Consider the following 27,145-nt stretch of genomic DNA (forward strand, 5'->3'; position numbering starts at 1 on the left):
CACAGGTTTGGAAGAGAGAGTTCTTTAGTGGACTGGGAGCTGACTTAAATATAGGAAGCATATTTAGGTATAGTCTCCCTTCCTAGTTATGACCATTAGGCTCCTGATCATCTGTTAACTTAGAAAAAGGAAAACTGGTCATTAGTTGGGTGGATTTCACAACAGCTTTTGGTACAAGTGTGTTGTTGCCTCAATGGTCACTTTTCAGGATGGAAGGTGGTCGAAACCAGAGTCCCACTGGGATCTATGCTAGGCCCAATTTTATTTCAACATTGTCATCAGTGACCTGGAAGTGGGAACATGCAATGCAACTTCCAAATTTGCAGATGATACTGAATTATTCTGGGTAGTCTAATCCTAAACTGACAGAGGTACTGCAAAAAGGTCTTACAGAACTCGGTGAGTGGGCAAAGAAATGGCACTTGGAGGTGAACATCAATATCTCTCAAGGTAATGGACTTGGGGGGGAATAATAACCTCAACTATATGTGCTGGATTCTGAACTAGCTGTCATGACTCAGGAAGGAGATGATGTAGTCACTGTAGAAAAGTTCTCTAAAAATATCAGTTCTATAGGCAGCTGTAACTAAAAAAAGCCAAAAAATGTCGGGCATCATTAAGAAATGAAAACAAAACAACATTATACAAATACATGGTGAGCCCACATCTCTAATAATGTGTGCATTGCTGTCTCCGCGTCTCCAAAAAGCACATAGTAAAATTAAAGAAGGGCAACCAGAACAAACAGGGGCCTAGAGCAGCTGCCATACCAGGAGACTAAAAATGTTAGGACTCTTCAGTTTGGAAAAAAGAAGGCTGAAGGGAGATGCAATAGAGGACTATAAAAACATGGAAGATATGCACAAAGTGAATAAGGAAGGAACTGTTACATACCAAGTCCGAGAACACTAGACCTAGGGGGTACCCAGAGACAGGTTTAAAATCAACAAGAGAGAGTACTTTTTATGCACTATGTATTAACTTGTGGAATTCATTACCGCTGATGGTGGTTGAAGCAGATAGCATAGCCAGGTTCAAGAAAGGACTAGACAAATTAAGGGATGATAGATCTACTAACAGCTGTTGAACAGACTGGTTGGAGGAGTGTCCTCTGGCACTAAGTCAATAATGATGGATGCCAATGAGGGTAACGAACAGGGACTAGAATATTCAAGAAATACCTGGTTCAATGCTTTCCTGCAAAAGCATCTACCTCTGCTACTGTCTAGAGAGGCTACTTGGCTAGATGGACCATTGGTCTGCTGCAGGACAGCATTTAAGTTCCTATGAAGCCATACATCTGCCGGTAGATTAAAATATTCTCACTTGGCAGTGAACAGAGGCATGTCAACTCAGAGGTTAACCGTTTTCTGTGCAAACACCTGCATTAAATTGAACTACTCCCTTCCATGGCTTTGCTTGGACTGAGATTGACTATTACATTCCAGCTGCATTTGGCTACATGGAACACCCAAGGTAAACTTCAGGTATAGTCTCCCTTCCTAGTTATGACCATTAGGCTCCTGATCATCTGTTAACTTAGAAAAAGGAAAACTGGTCATTAGTTGGGTGGATTTCACAACAGCTTTTGGTACAAGTGTGTTGTTGCCACAGAGGGAGGGAGTAGGGACAACAAACTCTGACTTCATGGGTGAAGTTAAACATTTTTGACACTGCATACGTGCCCTTTGCTGACAGATGAAGCCAGCTGCACTAGCTCTGCATTTCACTTTCAGCAAATGTTAGTTTCAGCTATTGGTCAGTTAAGGAACCACTTACCCCTCTGAAAAACTGCCTCTGCTGTTTCTCTACCTGATCAATCACAACTGCATGATCCAGCTGGAAAACGGGAATTTAGATGCAGAGAACTGACAGCAGCTACCCAAGATACAGGTTCTATCATTATACCTACTACCACTAGAAATTATAACACTTTATACTCTTGCAGCAAGGAGAGCTTTCATAGTACTACAGCTGTCAGAGCAGTTTAAGAAGAGGTTCAGACTAGTTATATGTAGCCTGTTTAAATTGTTTCCAAATAAGCAACAACCTTCTCTCTCCTCCCCTGCTGCCCCTCCATCCCCCAGAACTGAGCTAATTTAGAAGTCTTTTGCAAATCCTGCTAGAATAGCTTTTCTGGAAGTGACTATCCTTACATATTCCTACACAGAAAACAGCTTGGATCCTGGGAAAATTAGGCATCACTCAGCCTGTCCAGAAAGGTCGAATCATAGAAGTCAGGTCAGAAGGGACCTTATAGATCTAAGTCCAACCCCCTGCCAGGGCAGGAGAAAAAACTGGGCTCAAATGATCCCAGTCAGGTAGGCATCAAGCCTCCTCTTAAAAACCTCCAGTGTAGGAGCCAGCACCACTTCCCTTGGAAGTTGGTTCCAGATCCTAGCCGCCCTGTGAAGTAGTTCTTACAGATGTCTAATCTAAACCTACTCTCCAACAACTTGTGGCCATTATTCCTTGTTATGCCAGTGGGCACTAGGGGAAACGAGGTCTCTCCCAAATCCTTCTGGTCCCCTGTAGTGAGTTTATTTATAGACAGTCACCAGGTCCCCCCTCAGCCTTCTCTTGTGAAGGCTGAACAGGTTCAGGTCCCTCAGTCTCTCAGTGTAGGGTCTGCCCTGTTGTCCCCTGATCATGCGGGTGGCCCTCCTCTGGACCCTCTCCAGGTTGTCCACATCCCTCCTGAAGTGGGGCACCCAGAACTGGACACAGTTCTCCAGCTGCAGTCTGACCAGTGTCACATAGAGGGGGAGGATCACCTCCTTGGCCCTGCTAGAGATGCACCTGTGGATACACAACAAGGTGCAGTTAGCCCTGCCAACCGTGACCTCGCATTGTTGGCCCATGTTCATCTTGGAGTCATTATTGACTCCAAGATCCCTTTCTGCCTCCGTGCTCTCAAGAAGGGCGTTTCCCATCCTATAAGTGTGCTGCTGGTTTGTACTGCCTAAGTGCGGCACCCTGCACTTGTCAGTATTGAAGCGCATCCTGTTTTTGCTAGCCCACCCCTGTAACGTATCCAAGTCTTGCTGCAGTCTTTCCCTCCCTACTAGCATGCTCACCTCGCCCCAAATTTTGGTATCATCAGCGAATTTAAACAGGTTGCTTTTCACCCTGTTGTCCAAATCGCTGATAAAGAGATTGAACAGCGCAGGCCCAAGGACTGAGCCCTGGGGGACTCCACTGCCCACTTCTCCCCAGGTCAAATATGACCCATCCACCACCACCCTCTGAGTGCAATCTTGAGCCAATCTGCAATCCATCTGACTGTAGGCATCAATGCCACAGTCACCTATTTTTAATGAGGATGGGGTGGGAGACAGTGTCAAAGGCCTTGCTGGAGTCTAGAAAGACTACATCCATGGCGACACCTGCATCCAACGCTTTTGTGACCTGATCATAAATGGCAATCAGGTTGGTCTGACACGACCCGCCCCTAACACTGGTTGCCCTTCAGCATCATCTGTGAGGCCGGCCCATTGCAGATGTGCTCCTTGAGGATCTTCTCAAAGACTTTCCCTAGGATTGAGGTAAGCCTGACGGGCCTATAGTTGCCTGGGTCCTCCCTCCTCCTTTTTAAAAATGGGGATCACATTGGCTACCTTCTAATCATCCAGCACCTGGCCCGAGCACCACGAGCGCCAAGGGCCCTGCAATAACCCCCGCTAGCTCCCTCAACACCCTGGGGTGGAGAGCATCTGGACCCGCTGATATGAACATCTCCAGCCCCTCCAGAAGCTCTCTAACCATGTCCTCCCCAACCTGAGGTCTGGAGGTGTTCCCCTCAAGTCCGTCTTGCCCACGTCGCCTGAAAGTTAACTTAAATCTGTAACTGAAAGGAAAGGAGCCCCTCTCCTTAAAAAGACAGAGAAGTACCTCCTTCAGTTTATTCTTATTTAACATGAAGCTGGACAGTGCAGAGTAATATGTCAAGTACCCCATCTAGTCTTCCCTTCCAGTAATATTTAACATTTGCCTTAGGGGGCAGTAACATGGCTAGACTGCAGTTTCTGGTTTTGTGGGTAAAAAACTTCAGTATCCAAGACTGAAAACTTTAATAATATACTGTTTAAAAGTATGAAATGCTGATGCAACAGTGGCTAGGACATAGCACCACAATACTTAGCCATCACCTTTAGTTATACAAATGCCGCTGACAGACGTTTGGGGGGGGGGGGAAGCAAACTAACCCACCCCACTGCTCTACCAGAAGAGGAAGCATGTTAGTTTGACCCAGCTCCCCAACTTCTGTATAGATTGGGCACTTCAGCAGGACTTTTTGGCACTTTTACCTAAAGCTGATTCAATCAGCTATTAGATAGAGTCAAAATACACTGCTGAAGCACCCAATCTATACAGATATTGGGCAAGCCAGGTCAAACTAATGCAATGCCACTTCCGGGCAAGCACTGCACTCGGCAAAAGTAAAGCTGAAAATAAAGCACTGGTTTTTGTTTTTTTCCCCACATGTGCAAGAAACAAGGCTGTAGTTCACCAAGGTTCCTGCTTATGCATAACTTCAGGAGAAGAAACCTTTAGGCCCAGCACCGTAACAACACTGAAACTGGAAGCACTTGAGAGAAGTCAAAGGCTTGTACTGTAGATTACCTGCCAAGAGCCACACTCTGAAGGCTCCCAGTGTTCAAACGTCACAAGCCAATGCAGACCTTATTAAACAGCACAGGAAAGTATCTAAGAAAAAAGTCTCAAAAACAGTAATTACAATATTTCCTAGAGTCTGTGCTATCTACACTAGCAGATCAAAAAAATCAGAAAATTAGGGTTGAAAGGAATATCAGGAGGTCATTTAGTCCAACCCCGTGCTTGCTCAAAACGGGACCATCCCCAACTAGATCAGTACAGCCAGTGCTTTGTCTTAAACCTCCAAGATTCCACCACATCTTTAGGTAGCCTGTTCCAGTGCTTCACCACACTCCCAGTGAGAGTTTTTCCTACTGTCCAACCTAAACCTTCCTTGCTGCAACCTGAGACCATTGCTCCTTGTTCTGCCATCTGCCACCACTGCGAACAGTCCAACTCCATCCTCTTTGGAACCACCCTTTAGGTAGTTGAAGGCTGCTATTAAATCCCTCCTCAGTCTTCTCTTCTCTAGATAAAATAAGCCCGGTTCCCTCAGCCTCTCCTCAGAAGTCATGTGTCCCAGCTCCCTAACCATTTGCACTACCTTCAGCTGGACTCACACCAATTTGTCCACATTCTTTCTATAGTGGGGGGCACAAAACTGGACACAGTACTCTAGATGTGGCCTCACCAGTGCAGAATAGATGGAAATAATTACTTTCCTTGATCTGCTGGCAACACTCCTACTAATGCAGTGCCATTAGCCTTGGCAGCAAGGGCACACTGTTGACTTATATCCATCTTATAACCCCCAGGTACTTTTCTGCAGAGCTGCTACTTAGTCAATTAGTCTTAAACCTGTACTGGTGCGTAGGATTCTTTCACCCCAAGTGCAGGACTTTGCACTTGTCCTTGTTGAATGAACCTCATAAGACTTCTTTTGGCCCAATTCCCCAATTTGTCCTGGTCACTCTGAATTCTAGCCCTACACTCCAGCGTATTTACTACATGATCCTGTTGGGGTCTTTGATGAACTTGCTAAGGGTACACTCCATCTCATCTTCCAGACTGTTAATGATGATACTGAACAAAACTAGCCCTCACCCATGGTGCACTCCACTTGATACTGCCAGCCAATTAGACATCAAGCTATTGACCCATCAAGGCCAACAATCCAGCCAGCCAACAATCTACCTTACAGTCCATTCATCCAACCCAATGGATGCTTCTGGTCACCAAAGTGTTTGAATGATGACCTCTAACTCCTTACCCAGACTTAACTGTGAAGAATGAGAAGAAGATAAACAGCTTATATAGGAACTCTCACATAAGCCTCACCTACCTGGGACTGGGCTCCAAACCACAGGCAGTAAATGTCTGAGTGTTTGCTTTGGCTGAGATGTACAGACTGGCTACTACAGAAGCCACATTTAAAAAACTTGCTCCACTCTTGAAAATCATGAAAAACACAACTATCTTACAAAATTTATTTAAGCTGCCCCTCATTTCAGAGTTCTCTCTCTCTTCTGACACCTCTTACAAAATTCTTCAAAACAAGACTTTGAAATGTTTTATTAAAAACTTGCATAAACCAGCACACTCCAATATTCCTGCTATTCAGGTGGCTGAGTTTAAAAAAAAAATATACAAAATCCTAAGCCCTTCTCCACTGGGCCAGTCATGAGCTAGCAAGACTTCACTTCCTTTGAACAGCGGTAAAAGCTGGCATCTGAATGGGCTGGATAGGATGAACTGGCTGGAATACTGGCTTCTTTCTCATGTCAGAGAGTGTCTTCACAGAAGGGAGAAGCTGGTTTCTTTTGATGATCTGCAGTGCCAGCTGTGTGTTACCTACAAAACAGTTCTGAATTAGAAATCTGTGGGCCAGCCTCAAGCGCAGGTAATTAGAACAGAATCTTGCAGTTATAGTCTATCCGTTGTACTTTTTTTGGCTATCCTCATGTCAATTCATGACAAATGAAGCAATGGCACAGCTTATTTCTCGCTTAGCTTCTTAACCCAAATGGTTGCACTGTAACACCTGCAGGATAGATTCTGAAATCACAGCTTTATAGGATCTACAGCATTCGAAAAATCCTCCCAAACCAGATACTCAACCTGTACAACATCAATGGATGTGAACGTGTAAGACAAACATGGTTCTGTATATGTACCATGGCAAAGGCACTATTAGCCTATGTATACAGATTGTTCTGCTTAAGCAAGCTCTGGGCCCAAAGCACTGATGGCTTCACTGGGGCTCTCTGCTGCTGCACGACTCTGCCCTGTATGGCTGCAACTCAAGCTTAGTGACTTGCTGCCCATTTACACAGGTGCTTCAATAAATGGCAGGGAGATTTTGAATTGCCAATATAAGCAGCATGACTCAGAGATATCTGAAGATACTTACTCATTTCTGGAAAGAGTGAAGGATGACATCACCTTAGACACCCCCCTCCCCACCCCATCCTCCACTTAATAAAAATCACAAGGGGAGCCACTGTGATATACGATTTTTTCCCCCCACCAGTCAATCTTCAGTCTCCCACACCGCACCTCTTCAAAAATAGGATTTTGTTCAAACTTTCCAAGAAGTTTCACTTGGACACAAGGGAAAGTATGGACAATTTGTCCAAAAGATTAGTATTTTTGAAAGGTAAGTGTGTTGTTATAATAGAATGACACTAGATGTAGTTTTGCAGTCTTAACTGCAGTTGGTGTTGTCAGCCAAGAGAGTCCGTGCCCAAAGATATTCAACAAGTTGCAGAATAAACAATTTAAAAAGCCGTGTATACAGACTGAGCCCCAAGGATCCAATATGAATACGAGTAACATGCACCCACCCACCCTTACTTAAGAGTAATACAAAGTCAAAACACTAGTTTGAAATTCTGGGCAACAGCCCTGGTGTGCCCCATAACTGGGAAGTCAAAATCGAAACCAAATTTCAGATAGGGTAAAATTCTTACCATTTTGTAATTCAAGATACACAGCCAGCAAAATAGCCTCAGGAGGGATCTCTTTAGGATGAATTAGTGAAGCAGCCTAACCCCAAAAGGAAAAAAAAGTTAATGCAATTCAACAGTAAAGAAACACCAGGTAACAAGATAGTTATAATCTTGGTCTAGGGAGACTAACCATGCCCTCCTCACCACTACACAGGGTAGTTGCTAAAGAAGGCAAGATTAAAGATCTTCCATTAGGCTCTTATATGCAGAAAAGTGCTAACAGATTACCTGCCTTTAAAAGATTTTCACATTCAGTAGAAACACCATCTGCTCTTCATATTTGTAAATGTGTGTGTCATTTTTGGGCCAGTCTAGAGAACTTTTGGTAGAAGGGTAAGAGAACAGGAGGAAAATAAATTTGTGTGGGTGAGCAGTTTATATTATGAAGTTAATACAGCTTTATCAATAATGAAGTCAACAAAGAGACAGAGGAGCACCAACTGAAGATCTGACACTATATTCCCAGCTTCCTGCAGATTGGAAACAATTATGTTAATATGTCATTGGCTATAATGGAATTATGCTAGTTTAGTTCTACATGCTATGAGTGACTACCATTATGATCTCTTATACAGCTCAATAACCATATAACATTGTGCCCCAATACTGACAGGCGTTAAAGAGCCAATTTCCCCATTTCTTGGTTTTAAGTAATGTTCTTGAAACATTTAACTTGTTTCAAAATGGAACAGGTTAATACATATATTGCAGCTACTCTGCAATAAAGACACCCTATAGGCTAAGAACAAAGGAAATGTGATGAGAAAAAGATGGTGGGAAGAAAGATTAAGACCCTCTTTTAGCAGTGAATGCTTATTTTGCAGTTTCACTGCACATGTGAACAAGGTATTTTCAGACTATCAGAGATGCTTCAACCACTAATAGCTGAATCCTCACTTAAAATGTCAAGGTTGGAAGTCCATTTGCTACAAATCTTTTGGTCCTAGAATTTGTTCAGTTGAGAATAAGTTCTCAAGAAGGAGCACATGCCTCAACATCACGAGTTGTACGTAGGTTGGAAAAGCACACCAATTGCTCAAAGACAGCGGAGCCATATCTGGATAGAACAGAATTGATCTGTGACCTCTAAAGAGTTAATGCAACTTTGGCACCCAAAGTCCTATTTCACTCTGCTAGAAGTGCCAATGGCGTTGCTGCTCCGTGCTTTACTAGCTGGTTTCACTCAGCATTGAGCACAGCAGATAATGTCCATAGCAGTTCCTCAATGCATTTTCTTGCATACAGTCCAGTGTTGTAGCACCTAATTCTATCGACTTGCTCTACCAGAAGGAGGGAATAGCTTTTGTATAGCTTCAACTGTAGACTGAAGCCCTGCTGCGAACAGCAGCCAAGTTAGCTGACTAGTTACTCAGCAAAAAATCCCTTTCAGTTCTTCAGAAGAGAACACTACTGTTGCTTTCAGGAAAAAAAAAAAAAAAGGAGGAACAAAAGCCAGAAAAATAAAACTGAAATATAAAAACATGCTCAAAAGCTGAAAAAACTGTTACAAGAGTGGGAAGTCAGAGTCCCGTAATCTGTACTATCAACAGCATGTTATTGCACCCATATCCACTGACTTGTTTTGCTGGTGGTTCTAGAAAAAAACAACAGGGGAACTGTACTGATAAACCTATGTATGCTCGAAAAGGATTTTGGCTTTGTTTCTTTGGGTGAAATATAGAGGAGATGGTTGAAGAAAGGCTGCTGCGTACGTATCGATGACCTCTTGCTTTGGGTTTAGTTTTGTTATTGTTACCTGATGGAGGCACTTGCGAGCTTTGTCATATTCACTTCGCAAGCAATAGGCACTGCCAAGGTTAAACAACATCATTGTTCGTGCAGAAGTAACTGAACTGGGATAACACTGAGGTGTCTGCTTGCCAGCTTTCAAAGAGAGAAAGAGAAAAAAAATCAAAGTTACTTTACACTTTTTTTTATTCCCCACTGTGATATAAAAGTCTTTCATTGTTTTTGGACTGTTACTTACAAGACTCCATCGCCTCATTTTCTCCTTTGTCAGACCCTGTAAGAAAACAAAAGTTATGGTTTTGTGAGCTTATTTCTTAAAGGTTATAGTTGCAGCAAGTTTGATCTTCACTTCAAAATGACTGTGGACAATCCAGAAGACAAAGCAACGTGGTTAGAAGTTGTAATACACTTGCAACTTTAAATCTTCATGTAAGGGATGTGCTTATTTAAAAAGAACTTTTATAACTCCACTATGACAGCAAGCAATGAGGTTTAAACTGGAAACGTATCATTCAAGCCAGAACTGCTACTGAAGACTGAATTACATATGTGGGTGCTGCAGTAACACTGTTACAGTTTACACAAGCTCACAATTTAGAAGTGCTGCAAGAAGATACAGATTTCAAATGTCCCTGCCCTCTCACCCCTCCCTGTGCTTGGAGGAAGTAGGATTTCACTTAAATCCCCAAAGCTGGTTTGCAGGGCAGAGGGATAGGGAAGGTTAGGAAAGAAACTGAAGCTCAACTGTAAGTGAATAACAAGCTTACAAAAATGAAGTTTAGATAAACTAATGAGAAATACATTAGCAGCACTGCTCATTTGAGGCATTAACTACTTCAGAGTGAGCACACACAGAGCAAACCAAAAACTGACTAGAGACTCAAAACCAGACCGCCTTGAAAATGTATACGTATTGCAAGTTGCAGCAGGAAGGCAGCTGAAAGCACGACCGGTTCTAATCAAGTATGAACTCATTAACCTTGATCCTGCTCATTTGAAGAGATCCCCAGGGAAACATCAGTGACGTTCTCAGGGTTCAAGTGAGTAATGGCATCAGAGATTCTGTCCAAGGAGATGAGCGCCTCTGCTGCATACAAATGGCCAAGAAACCTACAACCACAAAAAACACTGGGTTACAAGCTTTGTAGCAAGGCAGTAAGTCTCATCTCTAAATTACTCTCCAGAAGAGAAGCAGAACATATTTCTTTGCATGAGTGACAGGCTTGCTGCACTGAAAGCACTTGCACTGAAATGGAGTACCATGGAGATGTTTTTATAATAGACTTATAATGGTGATGTTTTACAATTGTGGACCCCAACACTGCAATCATCTGTGTACATGAATGGTCCCACTGAAAAGTCACCTTGTGCACAGGGTTGGCAGGGTCAGGATTACATTCAAAAGTAGCCAGCTGCCATTTATTTAACATAGTGTTTTAGTAGCACATTGGTGCTGCCTGAACACTACCTAAATAAATAGCAACTTCCCAAGGATGCTAAGCTTAGTTTTTCTACCTGTAATATGGAGAGACAAAAAACTTAAATGAATTTTATACCCAAAAGAAAAGCCACTGAACTGCTCCTGGAGAGTTCCTAAAATTAACAAAATTGTAAAACGCACTCTATCCTCCAAAGAGGACTACCAAATTCTTCTGTGCTGTCCTGAATGTTTGTACATCACTTAAGACAGGTGAGGATACTAAATTATCCTTCAACTTAACTAGTGTTATAAAAGCTTTATGTTTGCCATTTCTAGTTTAGCAACAAAAAATCTGCCACTTTCCTTGAAAATATATTCACATTTTATATGGATTAAGTTTGCATATGTTGCATCACCAAGGGTAAACGCCCAATTACCAGGCAAACATTAAGTAAAAATGTTCATGTACACAACCAAGATGTCCAAAAGTCTAGAACGCATGTCAAGTTATCATCCAGGAGCTTTGTGTTACTGAAGACGAGTACAGAGAAGCCATCAATCTTGTAAAAGAATGCAAAGGTCATTATCAGAAAAATATGACCAGGGAAACAAAGACAACAGGCAAAATACCAACTCCCTGAAAGCTCTGAAGGAGGTAGGAATGATTAACCTGCACAGCAGCTAATTTTACAGGGTAAAGTTAAATAGTTGTCCTAGTTGTTGCAGACATTACTCTGACATCACTTTTTAAGTTGGGGTCCTAGTAACAGATCTAAAAGCAGTTGGTTACTGAGAACCTAGAACTTCTAAGATAAGACCCAGTATTGTGTCCTTGCCACTGGACCCTCCCTCCTCTGAAAGATTTTCAAGGAGCATGAAAAAAACTGCACAGATTCCAGTTAGGGTACAGCCCAAGTACTTTGCAGGGTAAGGGTTCGACGACAGCTTGCAAACCAGGCAGGGATATACAGAGCCACAGCAAGTGGCTGTGTGAGACCACAAAGGCACTCAAGCTGTTTGCTACAGCTTTTACTTCAAAGGGTGCTGCTTCTCCAAACAGCTATGCTGGACCACAGATAAGGTCCACTTGACTGGAGAAGTGGCATCCTTTGAAATAAGAGCCACAGCAAACAGCTGAGCAGCTCATCCTTAATTCTTCAATCTGCTGTGAAAAGCAGGCTACAAAAATCACCAAACTACAAGTAGTTCAGGTCAATCCATATATAAGTAAGTGGGCTCATGACTCCTTGGCTGCTGATGGATGTTCACATAAAGGTATGATGAAATTGGATGCACGATTTTGGAATCAAGGATTAGTTCCCAAATGCACCTTACTTGTCAGTAAGATCTCAGGCTCCCCCTGCGCTAGCAAGTTGAAAGCTGGGTGCCCACAATCAGCTGACTGTCAGCTGGGGCCAGGGACTGAACTGGGGTCTGGAACTGGCCCATCTGGTCCTCAGCCCCATGCAACAATCACCTGATTGTCAAAACACGAGCTGATTTTTACAGGTCCCAGTGCATGGGGATCCTGGGACTGGGCTGCCGCAGCATGATCCCAGGGTCCCTGAGCACTTGGGCAACCAGTTTTAACAGGTCTGGAAGCACAAGGGATGGAGAGTCTCTCTGATCCTGGAGTCATGTCATGCTGGGATCCTTATAAAACAGGTGTGCAGCTGAGCTGCACGCAGTTTTCTGAGATCCCTGGTATACAGGGACTTTGTGATCACTGATCAGGGAGAGAGGCTCCTTGATCCTGGAATCCTCAAGCCTCATCAGAAAAAAAATGCATCACTAAAGGTCTGGCATGCAGCGAGTCTGAGGAGATGCTTCCGAAGTCAGGTTCACCTCACCCCAAGATTGGAGTCCAGGGACTGGCTCTGCCCCCAGCCCAACTGGGTAGGGGACAGCCGTGTCCCAGCCCTGGGCTGCCCCATGCTGGATCGACACTCAACTGAATCTGCCATGGGTAGTCCCAACTGGCCTCACATTCAAGTTAAGGCATGATACAAATGAGCCACAAAGTTGTTACATATTACTATGCCTTAAATTGAGTTATTATTTAACCTGTTAATTGCATCTTAAATGGAACCTGTGTCAGGGGCCCTTGTTAATGCTTATTTTGCCACAGACGTCAACGGGAACAGGATCAGGCCTGATATTCAATTCTTTACACTAACGTGGTGGTTCTCAATGATGGTGCTACAGCATATTGCAGTGCCTTGAGATCCCTTTCATGGGTGCTGCTGGATGCCATGCAGTGTTGTGTGCAACATGATTCACAAGATAGCCCCAGAGATTTCAAACAGGAATCCACAGTGCCAAAAATATTCTGACCTGTTATGGTCTTGGAGCTCTTTGCAATAGAATTGCTTTATTCCTTATCTGTAGTCAAAAAACAAGTGAGAACTAAGAGCCGGCATTAGCTGAGGGGTGCCTGAAGTCTGAAAATATTGAGAACCACTACAATAGAGGCAGAACTGGAAAGGAGTTAAAGGTGTTGGAGCTTCAATTCAGAGTATGATGCAGGAGAAGTACGGGAATAGTCCAGTCAGACTTACTTAAGAGATCCTGACAGCTTTGGCTGTTGAAGAAGCTTATCTGCATGATTCAAAGCCATAAGGTTATCACCCAAAGCAAGAGCAACATAAGCACTGCAGGCAAGTATTGAGCACCTGGAGGGGAAAAAGAAAAAAAAAATTATTGGCCAAGAATTCTGTGGGCACAAATCCTTATAAAATTCCTACAATAAAAAAAAAAAAAAAAGAAAAACTATACCACATGCACAAGGTGACTCTGGGTTAAGCTATGAGCATTTGGGCACAAAGCTAGACAGAAGCTAAACTAGGCTGTTGGTAGGAATAAAGCCTGAATCCTCTCTCATCAGACACCCAAGACCTGACTTGTATACAAGGCCCAGTTGCCTCAAAAAGTGACTTTAGGTCTTGTACTTTGAGTCTGTGATTAAGGAGGCTAAATGGATAAAATATCAGCATGTAAACTCAGAACTTTAGCAATATTATAAGCATTCAACTTTACAGGTCATATTTTAATTGTCAAAGCGGGGGAGAAAGCAGTTTTTTATCTGTGGAATTCTACTTTCCTCTCCAAAGCAGCTATTACTACACTCAATGAAACCAATGAAAAAAGAGATTAAAAAGCTCTGTACATTTTGGTTCAACACATTTTGATTCCAGTTACCTAGCAGATGGAATACAATTTATTCAGTAAAAATAAAAGCTTTAAAAGTTCACAATTAATCAGCACTTTCAAGTGTTCAAACACATCACACTCATTGTACATTCCTTTATCAAACTGCAGGGTGCTATTATAATCTCATACCAACATCACCACGTGGAATCAGAAACGAACAGGAGCAGAATTTCTGTTGTCAAAATACAACCTGAAGCACATTCTCCAGATTACTGGGCTTAATTATAAAATGTTCTACAAGCAGAAGTCAAGGATTGTTACCGATTTGATCAGCAGGATTCTGAAATCCTGACCCCCAGCATACTGTAAATACATGCACGCATATGTACATACAGGGAGAAAATGCACTCATTTTGATTTTATTTGTGCTCTAGCTTCTTTTAGCAGTGAAGTTCAGTTACATTTTCCCTCCTCTTTTATAGCACTACAAAGGGTATGTCAGGTCTGCAGACTGCTGTATTCTGTAACTCTTTGTCAACTCCTGGCATTAAAGAGGTTTTAAAAACGCATTTACAATCTAATTGGCACTCTGAGTCTATCAGACTGATTCCACAGCACAACGGACAACAAAAGTCTACAAGCATCAAGGTAATAGTTTCAAGTCTAGTTTTACTATTGATTTTAAAACTGAACTTTAGCCTTGCGTCAGAAAAATCTGGCTTTTTATTGTTACTATGAATACAGCCTTTTAGATGTTACTACTGGACAGTTTTGAGCATTTCTAGCATAAAATGCCCGAGAAGTCTTATAACGAAATATGTACCACTCATTCCACATCTTCAAGTAATAATCCCAAATCAGGATGTCAGCATTAGGTCAAGCATTTACAGCTTGTAATTTTTCCCCTTCCCCTCCCCCTGTCCCCAGCAACACACTTCGGGATATTTTCCACTTCATAAGACATAACTTAATGCAGACTGCCTCATCTCAGGGAAGGTGCCGTCACCTTCCTCGCCTTGGGACTCCTAGCTGTGAGAATAGCTTCTGTTCTTCTGCAGGGAGGAAGAGTGAATCCTCCCATGTTGGGATAACTGCAAGAAGCGCATATTCAGCTCTCTTGCCAGTAGGTGGGCTATTACAGCTCCAACCCTCTGGCAACTGTCAAGCCCACTTTGGGTCCAGCAGTAAGTCATGTAATTCATGGCAGGGCCTGGGGTTCCTTTATTCCCGTTTCCCAGGAGGCATGCACTTTAATTATGCACAAGCAGGATAAGAAACTTCACCACCGTTTCCCCCCACCCCCCACTTCCTCTTTACCATGCCCAGATGTCACATCAAATCTGAACACATACAAAAGCTTTCAAGAAAGGGAGGAAGGCTTCCCCCACTCAAGTCCCAAACCAAAAATATTTTTGAAAGGTTGCTACTGGGAGAAAAAAAAAAAAAAAGGACCATTATCTCAGATTGAATTGTTAAATGGACTGTTTTCTTCTCTGCCTCAAGGAATAGCTACTTTTAAACAAAGGGAGATGCTATAGCTGCATATACTGGGTCTGTACTGACACACAGTCACTGCTACACTAGTTTCAAACCAAAATTGTACGTTTCCAGATCTTAAGAAAAGCATAGAAAGGAGAGGAAATTCAAACTGAGAGACGAGCAACTGTTCAGTGGAATTCCAGGTGTAAGGGGGAGAGCCCCTCTCTCATCTGTATTTGCAGGAACACAAGAAGGATGTATAGCAACAAGCACCTGGGGAGGGCAGGGGGAGGGAAGGTTGGGAGAGGAGAAGCTCACATCAAATTTTTTTGCTTGCCATATTGTTCCTCTCACACACTTTGAATCGATGTCGAACTCACTAAACCAAACACTCAAGAGATCTGACAGTTAATCAGAGCGGAAGAATTGTAATCGCAAGACAGCAGACAATCTAGTCCCCTCCCCCGATGAGGACTCTGACAAAACTCAACAGGCTGCCTCTGAGAAGTGGGGAGTTCCAGTATTACTGCACTTCGGAGCTACCTGCAGTTGCCTTTCAGATAGAAAAAGAGAACTTTTTAATTCCCGAATCATGACATACAACCTATTGTATGAGACACAGTAGTAAGATGTCAGGCTCCACAGCCAGAGTTTATAGACTCTAAACCAGACATTTACATGCATTTACTGTAACGAAGCACACTACCACTGAAATGTAAACTTCTGTCCAAATCAGACAGCAAGCAATGGCTTTTTCCCCAACCAGCAAGCTGAAATAAAATTTAACCTACCACATAAAACACGTAATGCAGACCATGTTTTGTTTTTTTACGTATTAGTACAGCCAAATGCAAGGACGCACATCTGGCAACAAAGACTGTAGGTCACACTTATCAGAGGGCAGATTCTACTCTAAAGGCAACAATTCTGAAAGCCTTCAGGGTCATGAACATGAGCTCCTCATACAACACTATAGCCAAAAAAGCTAATGCAATCCTTGCACATATTGGAATATCAGGTATGGGGGAGAGAGAGAGGGAGGTCATTTTATACCTGGTTTTGGCACCAGTGCAATCACTTCTGGAATAGCGTGTCTAGTTTTGGTGTCCACATGCCACAGATAATGTAAATAGACTGGTATGGGCTCAGAAAACTGCAAGGGGGTAGAAAGAAGGAGGGATGAAGGTGCTGGAAAAAAGAACTTGGGGCTCTGGGATCAGTCCAAGTACCTAAATGGGAAAGAAAAATATGAAAGAAGATCCTTCAATCCAGCACGTAATGGCCTGAGAGCCAATGGTCAGAAGCAGAATGTAGGCAAACAGACTAGAAATCCGTCCCAAGTTTTTACATTGTGAAACCCCTGGACTCGGTTACCCAGGGTTGTGGTAGATTCTCTAGCACTGGGTATTTTTAGTTTGAGACTAGATGCTTTTCGTAAGAAAGATACTCTATTCGAACACACTGATTAGACTCACAGCATTAGTTCAAGGAAGTCCTAGAGCCTATACAATACATATGGGCAGATGATAATGGTCTCTTCTGCCCTAAAAATCCACACAAAAACAATTCTTTAAAGCAAGACTGGAAACTTCCCACAGAATCCACAGAAAATGAATAGGAGAAAGAGTAATATTACAAATTGGAAGTTGAGACAGAAACGATACACAACTGTTTTGTTCCTCACGTTCTTTCCTGGTCTTCTCTAATTTAGTAGCTTCTCCTTTTTCATCCTTCTACAATGGTTTTTGTTTCCCCTCCTAATCTTTAGCAGTTAGCAGAACACGCATCCATGGACAAATCGGCAGAGTAACAAACACTCTGACAGGATTTCTAAAGCTGGAAATTCATCAGTATTTAAGACCATGAGTAGTAATCTTTATATTGGAAGAAGCTTAAGTAAAAGAGACTCTCAGGTGCAACTGTGTCCAAGAACAAAAACCATAAAGTGCCCTTTTTTTAAAATGGTCAAACATAAACAATTCTCTTCTAAGGGAGAAGAACTTCAAGAAGTTTCACATTTAGTGTTATGGCCCAGAGACGGCTCCCAGTTCTGACTCCATTTGAACAGAGCTGGGTTGTTCCAGCAGATTAAATATACTGTATGGAGGAACTGCTCTGGGCAGCAGCAGAAAAGTTGACTCCTTATTCAAAGCATGAAGACTATGCAGAGTCTATGCAGCTGAAGAAACAATTGCCAGAGAAGAATTTACAGGAAACTCCGCTAGAAGAAACTTCAGAGTTTCTATGTCCCTACATGTCTTGTTTCCTTACATTTTTAATACCAACAGTATTTGATCTGTTTGTACATTTGTTGCACACACTTGTTCCCTTTGAAAATGTTTCATGCGATAGGTCAGAACGTGCGTTACAGACATTGCCTGCAATGGTCAAAAAGTTGGAATGTGTGGAAGAAATTTAAGACAACTGCCAAATAGTATACGCACGAAACAGGAGACATGAAAATTTTATCTGGATGGGACTCCTAACTTTGACCCCAAAATCGCCCCTCCCTCCCCCCTAAATGATACTAAGATTATATTTTAAAATCTATGAATATATGCAGTTCTGTATAAACAATTCAAAAAGCTATTATAAGTACATCTGAGTACAGGGATGAATGGAGCTTTCAACTGTTTTCAACTTACTATCACCAGGATAAATCGAAAGTTACACACTCTCTCTCTCTCTCTCTCCTCTCTCTCTCTCTCTCTCTCTCTCTCACAGATTTCTTGCTGGTTTTAGATTCTTTATTAATTTTAACTGACCAGTCAGATAAGAGTTTTAATTTGTTCAATTAACTTACTGCCTTCAGCTTCACTTGAAGAAGAACTATCACTTGATTCTGTAAAGAATTAGATATTCTACAACCACGTGCAGAAGCTTAGAAACGGTTTTGTTGAGTCAGTCAGACCCTAGGGAAAGCAAGTACTGCAGTTTTAGCCATCAGTCAAAACAAATATTGCAACAATTAAGTCAATGTTTTTCTTTCTTTCTTTTTTAGTATGATGTTCTTTACCAGACACGGCATAATTCTTGTACTGACAGGTTTTTCCTGACATGTTGTCAAGTTTCATCAGTAGGTAACAATGGTTGACTGGGAAAGAAAAGATTACGTGTTCATTTTCTTACAACATGATACCATGTAATTCTGACACACAGAAGCTACGGTTTACTTGATCAGAGCCACACAGTTTGTTTCTAGCCCAATACCGCTCATCTCAACTATTACACTATTTACAGCTTGAGAATAAATAATCAAGAAGTCAGTAATGACTTAGTTTCATAGTTTCTAGGGTTGGAAGGGACCTGAGCAGATCATCTAGTCCGACCCCCTGCCATGGCAGGAAAGAGTACTGGGGTCACATGACCCCAGCAAGGTGTTCATCTAACCTCCTCTTAAACACCCCCAGGGTAGGAGCCAGCACCACTTCTCTTGGAAGCTGGTTCCAGACCCTAGCTGCCCTGACCGTGAAGTAGCGCCTCCTGATATCTAACCTAAACCTACCCTCTGCTAGCTTGTGACCGTTATTCCTGGTCACTCCTGGCAGTGCTCGGGGGAACAGTGACTCCCCCAATGCCTGCTGATCCCCCGACTAGTTTATAACAGGCCACAAAATCCCCCCTCAGCCTTCTCTTTTGGAGGCTGAACAGGTTCAGGTCCCGTAGCCTCTCCTCATAGGGTCTGCCCTGTTGTCCCCTGATCATACGAATGGCCCTCCTCTGGACCCTCTCCATGCTGTCGACATCCCTCTTGAAGTACGGCGCCCGGAACTGGACGCAGTACTCAGCTGCGGCCTGACTAGTGCCGCATAGAGTGGAGGATCACCTCCTTGGACCTGCTGGAGATGCATCTGTGGATGCATGCCAAGGTGCGGCTGGCCTTCCTTACTGCCTCCCCACACTGCTGGCCCATGTTCATCTTGGAGTCAATGATGACCCCCAGATCCCTTTCCGCCTCCGTGCTGACAAGAGGGGAGTTCCCTAACCTGTAGGTATGGTGCTGGTTGTTCCTCCCGAGGTGCTTTTTATCCCCTCATCCAAATCGGTGATGAAGATGTTGAACAGTGCGGGCCCGAGGACCGAGCCCTGCGGAGCCCCACTGCCCACGTCCTTCCAGGTTGAGAAGGACCCATCCACTACCACCCTCTGGGTGCGGCCCTCCAGCCAGTTGGCGACCCATTTGACTGTGTGGGTGTCTACACCACAGCCCCCCAGTTTCTTAATGAGAACGGTGTGAGAGACAGTGTCAAAAGCCTTCCGGAAATCCAGGAAGACTATATCCACTACTACCCCTGCATCTAATGATCTGGTGATCTGATTATAAAAGGCCACCAGGTTGGTCTGACAGGACCTTCCACTGATGGACCCGTGTTGGTTGCCCCTAAGCATGCAGTCCCCTGCAGGCCCCTCCTGGATGCGTGCTAGCATAATTTTCTCGAACAGCTTGCCTAGGATCGAGGTAAGACTAACCGGCCTATAGTTTCCCGGGTCCTCCTTCCTGCCTTTTTTGAAGATGGGGACCACGCTGGCCCTCTTCCAGTCCTCCGGTACCTCACCAGAGCACCATGAGTGCTCATAAAGCCGTGCCAGAGGACTTGCAATGACCTCGGCCAGTTCCTTTAGAACTCTAGGGTGGAGATCATCCGGGCTGGCTGACTTGAATATGTCCAACCCCTCCAGAAGTTCCCTAACTAAATCCTCGCTAACCCGTGGCCCAGGTGTGCCTCCCCTGGGGCCCGAGGGGGGCCCAGCAGGGAGGTGGCTGTTCTGGTCCCTACTTAGGAAGACAGAGGCAAAGAAATCGTTAAACATGTTAGCTTTGCTGTCTGGTGTGACGACCAAGTTTCCCATGGCGTCCTGCAAGGGCCCCACATTACCTGGGACCTTCTTTTTACCCCCTATGTATTTAAAAAAGGACTTCTTATTGTCCTTAATCTGGGAAGCTAGCCCCAGTTCCATCTCTATCTTGGCCTTCCTAACTACCCCCCCTACATCCCCGAGCAACTACAGAATAATTCTCCCTGGTGATGAACCCTTCTTTCCATTGGGTATAAGCCTCCTTTTTAGCAAGGAGACATTCCCGGATGCTTTTGGTGAGCCACGGAGGCTTGTGTGCTCTCCTGCTCCCTTTGATCCTCGTTGGGATTACCTTCCTTTGGGCTTGGAGGATCGTCTCCTTAAGGAGCAACCACTCTCCTTGGACACCTGGCTCCCCTCCCCTCCGGGACCTCAGCGCTTCTCCAACTATCCTCCTTAGCTCGTTGAAGTTTGCCCTCCTAAAATCTAGGGCCGCTGCCTTACTGCATGCCTTTGCCACCTTGCGCTGGATGGTGAATTCCAGCAGGCGATGATCGCTGTCGCCCAGGTGGTCGAGCACCCGCAGCCCCCTCACCAGGTCATCACCCGTGGCCAGCACTAGGTCCAACAAGGCGTCCCCCCTGGTGGGGCTGTGCACCTCCTGGGTTAGATGGAGGTCCTGAACTCTGGCCAAGAACCTACGTGAGCGTTCAGACCTGGCTGACTGCTCTTCCCAGCAGATGTCCAGGAAATTCAGGTCCCCCATGACTACCACATCCTTAGCCTTCACTACCTCTGCGAGCTGACCCAAGAATTCCTGGTCAAGCTCTTCTCCCTGGTTGGGAGGTCTGTAGTAGACTCCCACCGTTAAGTCCCTTTCCCCTCGACTGCCCTGTACTCTAACCCAAAGCACTTCAGAGTGCCCCTCCCCTGACTCTTTGCTAATTAACGAGGATGTGTTAAGGGCGTGGCACTCCTTAGTATAGAGCGCCATGCCCCCACCTCTGTTTCCTATCCTCTCTCTCCTGTACAGCCTATAGCCCTTGACATTCACCGCCCAATCATGCGTTTCGTCCCACCACGTTTCCGTAATCCCCACTATGTCCGGGCTGGTGTCAGCCAGCAGGAGGGTGAGTTCCTCCTGCTTGTTGCCCATACTAAGAGTGTTTGTGTAGAGGCATTTGAGGCCTCCTTCTCACTCGTTCACACTTCTTTCCTTTAAATGAGTAAAACTAAATTTCCTGCACACAGCTGAATGAAAGCAAAAAAGTTAAGCTTGCCATTATCACAAGAGATTACCTGAGGGTTAGGCCAGAATACAGAATGTATGCCAAAGAGTTTAAGTAAGAGATTATATGCTTTGATAGGAATAAAGAAAGACAGCTGAAGCAAGATACATTTTGGTTTTTTATACCAAATTTCTGATTATAAGCAGTAAGGAGGATAAGCACCGTACTCATTAGCCCATTCTTAATGACATCTCCCAAAATTTGACAATGCATCAAACTTTGTAATCATAAAGGAAGTTTTTAAACAGGTTGGCCAAACCTCTCTGCAATATTAGCAAGTGTTGAACCTACTGGAAAAAGTTTAAGTGGGTTCCAAGGGACCGCTTTCCTCAACTGGTATCAAAGAAGTAGAATAGCTCTGTAAAGATAGCATTACACCATGGACCAAGCAGTCTTAAAAACTTCTGAAAATGAAATATCATTACATGTCTCACTAAGGAAGTCAAACTCTAGGAAGAGATTCCACACAACAGTTGGGCTTTGGTTCAGAACAAGAGGCACCTGCTCACACACGTGTTTTCCTTGGTCCTTATCACTGTTGTCAGAGACAAGTTTTCGAAGAAATGGCATTTAAAATTTTACCCATTTCAAAGGTTCACACTTTACACAAGAGGAAACAGCTATGGGATTAGAGTTTTCTGTTTCCGTTGCTGTGCTTCAGAGCTCTAGGTCATGAACCAGGACCCCACTGGTTTAGCTACTGTTCAAACAAAACACAAAAAAAGTAAGTCTATGTCCTGAAGAACTTACAAGGAACTAGAAAGCAGTGAAAGCAAGATGGGAAGAGAAACAAAGGGGAAAAAAAAAATCAAACAGCATAATCTACAAAACAGGCAGGAATCTCAGCAAAACAGCATCCTAACTATTGCCAATTTTTGTAGGCACCACAGCCAAGCATTTTTAAGAAAGGATTTGAAGGCAAACAACAAAGTAGCTTTGCAAATGTTTCTGGACAGTTTGAGGAAAACATAAAAGTACCTATATGAAAATGTAAGTGGGCACTGAAGGCTGGCCTTATGGTCTGATCATAGGCAGGAGTTAACCTTTTGATAGCAAATAGAAAGATGATGCATGGGGAGAGAATAGGCTACGTAATGAAGTGAAAAGCTTTCATTACATGAGATTAAAAAAAAAAAAAAAGGAGGGAAGGAAAGACACAAATGGTTCAAGCAATAGACTGTGCAGGTGACCTCTGAAGTAATTCCTGGGATAAGCATGAGCAGGCCAAAATGACACTTGTGAAAGCTAGAGAAAAGGATGTTGCAGCAAATGGAAAGAGAGACGATGAAAACCTAAACAAGGGTTTTAACTGTTTGGATGTACAGGCCTAAAAGACTAAGCTTTAGAGAGATTATATAGAAACAATATAGAAGACAAATATAGACTGGATGTTAGGACTGAGAGACAGCTCCAAGTTGAAGATAACAGGTGATTTTGTCCTCAGCAACTAAACAAATGTTGCGAAGAAGAGTGGCTGCTGGTGAGAGAGTAAAGATAAGTACATAGAGTCAAAAAGCCTGACACTGAATCGATTCAATCTTTGCAGACTAGCCTAAACAGCATAGGTTATACCAATAAGCAACTGAATATTCAATTTTGATTCCAGAAAGGCAGCCACATGCCTACAATGGCCCAGGCCAGAAGCCAGGGGGTGCTACAACATCTGTCCTTGCTCAGCTGGAGACAGCTTGGGTCAAGGCTAGCATGCCCATCCTGCAAGGGAGGTTTGAGGGGGAGGTACAAAGCATCCTGGGATACTGGGGGACTGGGAGTTAACTTGAATGTGGAGGGAATCTGGGACAAAAGTTCAATAAACTGATTTAATCTAAAATCAGTGAAGTCTGGGAGACTATACATGAGCAGCGAGGCTGCTCCGACGTACTGCAATTACAATGCATTGAAGTAGACTTGATTAATTGACTAATTACCATGCTCCAGCAGACTCCAACATCTCATGGATCAGCATCCCCGTACTGAAAAATGGTGATGGGGGCACTTTAACTAAAGCTTGTTCAACGAGCTTTAGTTAAAGCACCCCTGCTACCATTTTTCAGTGCACAGATGCTGATACAAGAGACATATCTGGGTGCTTCAATAAGAGCAGCTAATGCAGCTGCTGTGATCAAAGCCCCATCTGTCCCCTCCCACTCCCTTTGGAGCACATCTATAAATACCATCCAATACTACATCTATCCAGGTTTATCTTAAACTGATTTTGGCCATTTTGAAAGCAGTTTACGTGCACTGAATCTCTGTTGTGTTACAGATCTGAACCAGTTCCCAACTGCTTATACTGGGTTATGTGTAATTTCTGTCCCCTAGCCTAAGAGCCCTGAAACTGATTATTGGTTTCCTCTCTACTATCAGTTTAAATTTCTATCCTAAAAAAAGAGGATGGGAACAGAAGCTCTGTCACTATCTTGACATATTTCCATTGCTCTGCCCTGGAGATCTAATGCTTGAACTTTTCCTTCCAAGTCAGCCAACTTGGTCTTCTGTTTATGTACAGTGCTACTGATGATTACCCCAATGCTTCAATAATTTTCATAATTGCATGAATTGCAACATGCAGTGTTCAGTTTGGAGTAATGGGCAACCCTAAATTATGAGTACTTTACCTAACTTTGGTGGGGTTCATCAAGGAAAGGGAAGAGGACTGCCACATCGTCTTCAGTCTAATTTATTCAATTTATTTTCAGATATGGTTTCTAGCTCTGGAACATCACAAGGAGTTTCTTGGCAGCAAGTGTTTACTGGCCTGACAGTAACCAACAATAAACAAACCAGAGGGCATGCCTAACTAAAATGTATGAAAAGAAATGTGCGTAGAACTACTAACAATCAAATAGAGTATTTCTTATTTTGAGCTTTTGGTTTCTATAACTTTATGTCATCCTCCAACAACAGCTGCTGAAATTTTTCACATTCTGCTTTAGCTAAATGGTAGTGCTTGAAGGCAAGAAGCTGGAAATAAGAAAAAAAATACTACAAAATATATATATCCTTGAGGAATTTAAGCACTGCATTTTAAAGGTCACAGGCATTTCCTAATCATGTTTCACTGACTGATCTAAGGTACTCAGCAGGGATGACCAAGGAATGGAGCTGTAACAAACCCAGTGTTTCAAAAAATGCCTATTGCTAGCCTTTCAGCTTTGTATTTCCAAGAATAACTAGAACATGGCATTAAAAACAAGCCAGAGGTTTCTAGCAATGGCTTGGCCTAACCACACAGAACAGATGTGCACTCTGATTTTATTTATTTACTTATTTTTTACACTTAATACCACACTATCATTTGTCCACGTAATGCAGCCCTGACATCTCCCACATGCCTGATTTTCAGTGGTCTGTGCCAAACAACAGCAATCTTGAGTAAAGAACAGGAACTGCTTAATATTTCACACAGTATGTGCAGAAGCAAAGTGAAGCTACTGAGGAGTTTAAGAAAGAGGCAGCACTTGTAATATTACAAAATAAAAGAGGAGAAATATCATTTAAAACTAGGTTACCCATTCTGTAAAGTCAAAGACTAAATATGCTTGGATTAGAAGCATTAAGATTCCCAATGCATCCTTGCTTACTCCCTGGCATATACATGTATAAAACTTATGAAAGGAAAAAATGGCAACTACAAGTACTAGCCATTACATATTACCTACCCACCAAGGCAGATCTAGAGCCCTTATCTGTTTGATATCCAACAAACACTTCCATAACTAGTTCCTCAGACTGTAAACTAGCAATTAGCTCTGGGACATGAAGACATAAAGGGGCAAGCTTTTAGGATGCAGTTTTGTGCATATTGAGTCCCATGTGCTTTGCCTATACTGGACTTTAGGAATGTCTATAGCACAGTGAAGCCCTGTTGTGAAGCATAACTCACCTGCTCACTTCTGTTTCTCCCACACCAAGTTCCAGAAATGAGGCCACAAGATGCTGAGCACATGCCCCAGAACTTTTTGTTTTCTAGCACACATACAATACCACTCAAAAGGCAGCGGCACTGTCTCATTTTTGGGATCTAGCATGCACGCATGCAGTGAGAGCACAAAGTCAGAGTGTACTTCATGACAGTGCTGCCTGGCACGGATGGAGGAAAAGTAGATGTTTTTTGGACCATACCAGCTGGCGCATACCAACACCACACAAGTACTAAACAAAGCCTTTGAAAACCTTTGTTTTACTAATCACCACTTAAGAATATATAAAGCAAGCAGAATGTTCAATAGATTTTGGTAGTCACTGTCAATGGCATTTTTTTAAATGGCCATTGCATGCAATGCAAAAAGTTAGTCCATTATATTACCATCTGTGTTACAAGACCCCATGCAAAACCAGGGTTTAAGCGACTTTGCATTTAGCATTATCCAAGCAAGCTACGTTATAGGCTGGCATCCAAACTAGCCTTGCATGAGCCCCAGAAGGAAAAGGTCACGTACTAAAGTTCCAATCTTTTTTAGTAAATGACAGCAGGAAGCAGGTTCTTGATTTTGACTTTGTAAGGTAAAGATAACTAAGGTATAGTAAAGAGAAAGCAGACTCATTCTCTTCTTCCCTACACCCACCATCAGAAGTTGGCAACATACATCCTGCAAATTTCTTATCCAGTCCATGTGCGAGGGCCAGGGAAACTGGTGAAATTCAGCAGCACCAGTCCCTTGAAGCAGTCTTGTTCTCAAGGTGCCTGCTGCTGAGGACTGGTTTCTGTGCCCACCCATCTCACTACCAAATAAGCTGCTCCCCACTGGTAGTTGCCATTAGGGTTGTACAAAGCTTCGGTCCCCAATTCAATCTGGCAGAGATACGCCCCCAATTCAGTGACCGAATTTCCAAATCCAAATTTAATCAGAGGACCCTTTAATCTCCCCAAACTGAACCGGAACCCTCCAAATCGATTCAGAAAGATTTGGACATAGACACAGCTTTAAATGTTTTTTCCACATACTTCTAGGTAGCAGGAGGCTCATGAGAGCTGCGATGCTGGGGCACATGGAGCATCCCACAGGAGCGCAGGGGGCTCCCCAGTACGCTTGGCAGCAGACCCGGAAGTGGACCAGAAGCCCTTCCGGTCCAGATCGCCCCCTCTGCACCCTCCTGGCTCAGTGACTGGTGCCTCCTCAGTCTGGGGGGAGGGCATCCGGGGTCCCTCTGCAGCCAATCACCGAGCTGGGGGAAACCCCCATGTGCTCCCCCCCTCCCCGTGGCATGCTCCATGTGCCCCAGAATTGCAGGATTCACAAACCACACTGGTACCCAGAGGTATGCAGAAAAATTTTTTAAAGCCGTGTTTATGTCCAAATCGTCAATTCTCTGAATCAGCATCAAATCTTCAGATTTGGATTCAGCCAAATCGAATCAGGGACGGCAATCCGAATCAATGAATCGAATCACTGTCCTTGATTCGGTCCAAATCCAAAATGAATAGGGCCCACTTTGCATACCCCTAGTGGCCATGCTTTTCAACAGTGCTCTGTAAGTGGAGGCTTCATTAGGAGAGTCCGTGAAACTAGCACTCAGCACAGAGCAGGGAGGGCTGGGGTGCTGCAAAGGGGTTAGGTGGCCTATGATGACAGCTGGGTTGCAGGTGCCAGCCTGCCGTTTGAAATGTTGCCAACCCTTGCCCTATGCTTAGCTTATAGACAGTGTCTGCTCCA

The 27,145-nt window shown here is 43.6% G+C and overlaps 1 protein-coding gene across 1 annotated transcript in view; it reads right to left on the reverse strand.

Moving 5' to 3' along the window:
- Positions 1 to 6,069: 6,069 nt before the first annotated feature.
- Positions 6,070 to 27,145, reverse strand: part of CNOT10 (CCR4-NOT transcription complex subunit 10) — a 46,901-nt gene continuing 25,825 nt past the window's right edge. Inside the window, exons 14-19 of the mRNA XM_090046454.1 lie at positions 13,332 to 13,445; positions 10,333 to 10,463; positions 9,592 to 9,627; positions 9,361 to 9,488; positions 7,566 to 7,641; positions 6,070 to 6,447 (exon numbers count right to left, since the gene is read on the reverse strand). Of these exons, the coding sequence (XP_089902580.1) occupies positions 6,293 to 6,447; positions 7,566 to 7,641; positions 9,361 to 9,488; positions 9,592 to 9,627; positions 10,333 to 10,463; positions 13,332 to 13,445 (640 nt within the window). The 3' untranslated portion in view covers positions 6,070 to 6,292. The remainder of the gene's footprint in view (positions 6,448 to 7,565; positions 7,642 to 9,360; positions 9,489 to 9,591; positions 9,628 to 10,332; positions 10,464 to 13,331; positions 13,446 to 27,145) is intronic.

The sequence above is a fragment of the Crocodylus siamensis genome, chromosome 5 (assembly GCF_052110815.1).
Source record: "Crocodylus siamensis isolate JL-2025a chromosome 5, ASM5211081v1, whole genome shotgun sequence".
NCBI lineage: Eukaryota > Metazoa > Chordata > Crocodylia > Crocodylidae > Crocodylus > Crocodylus siamensis.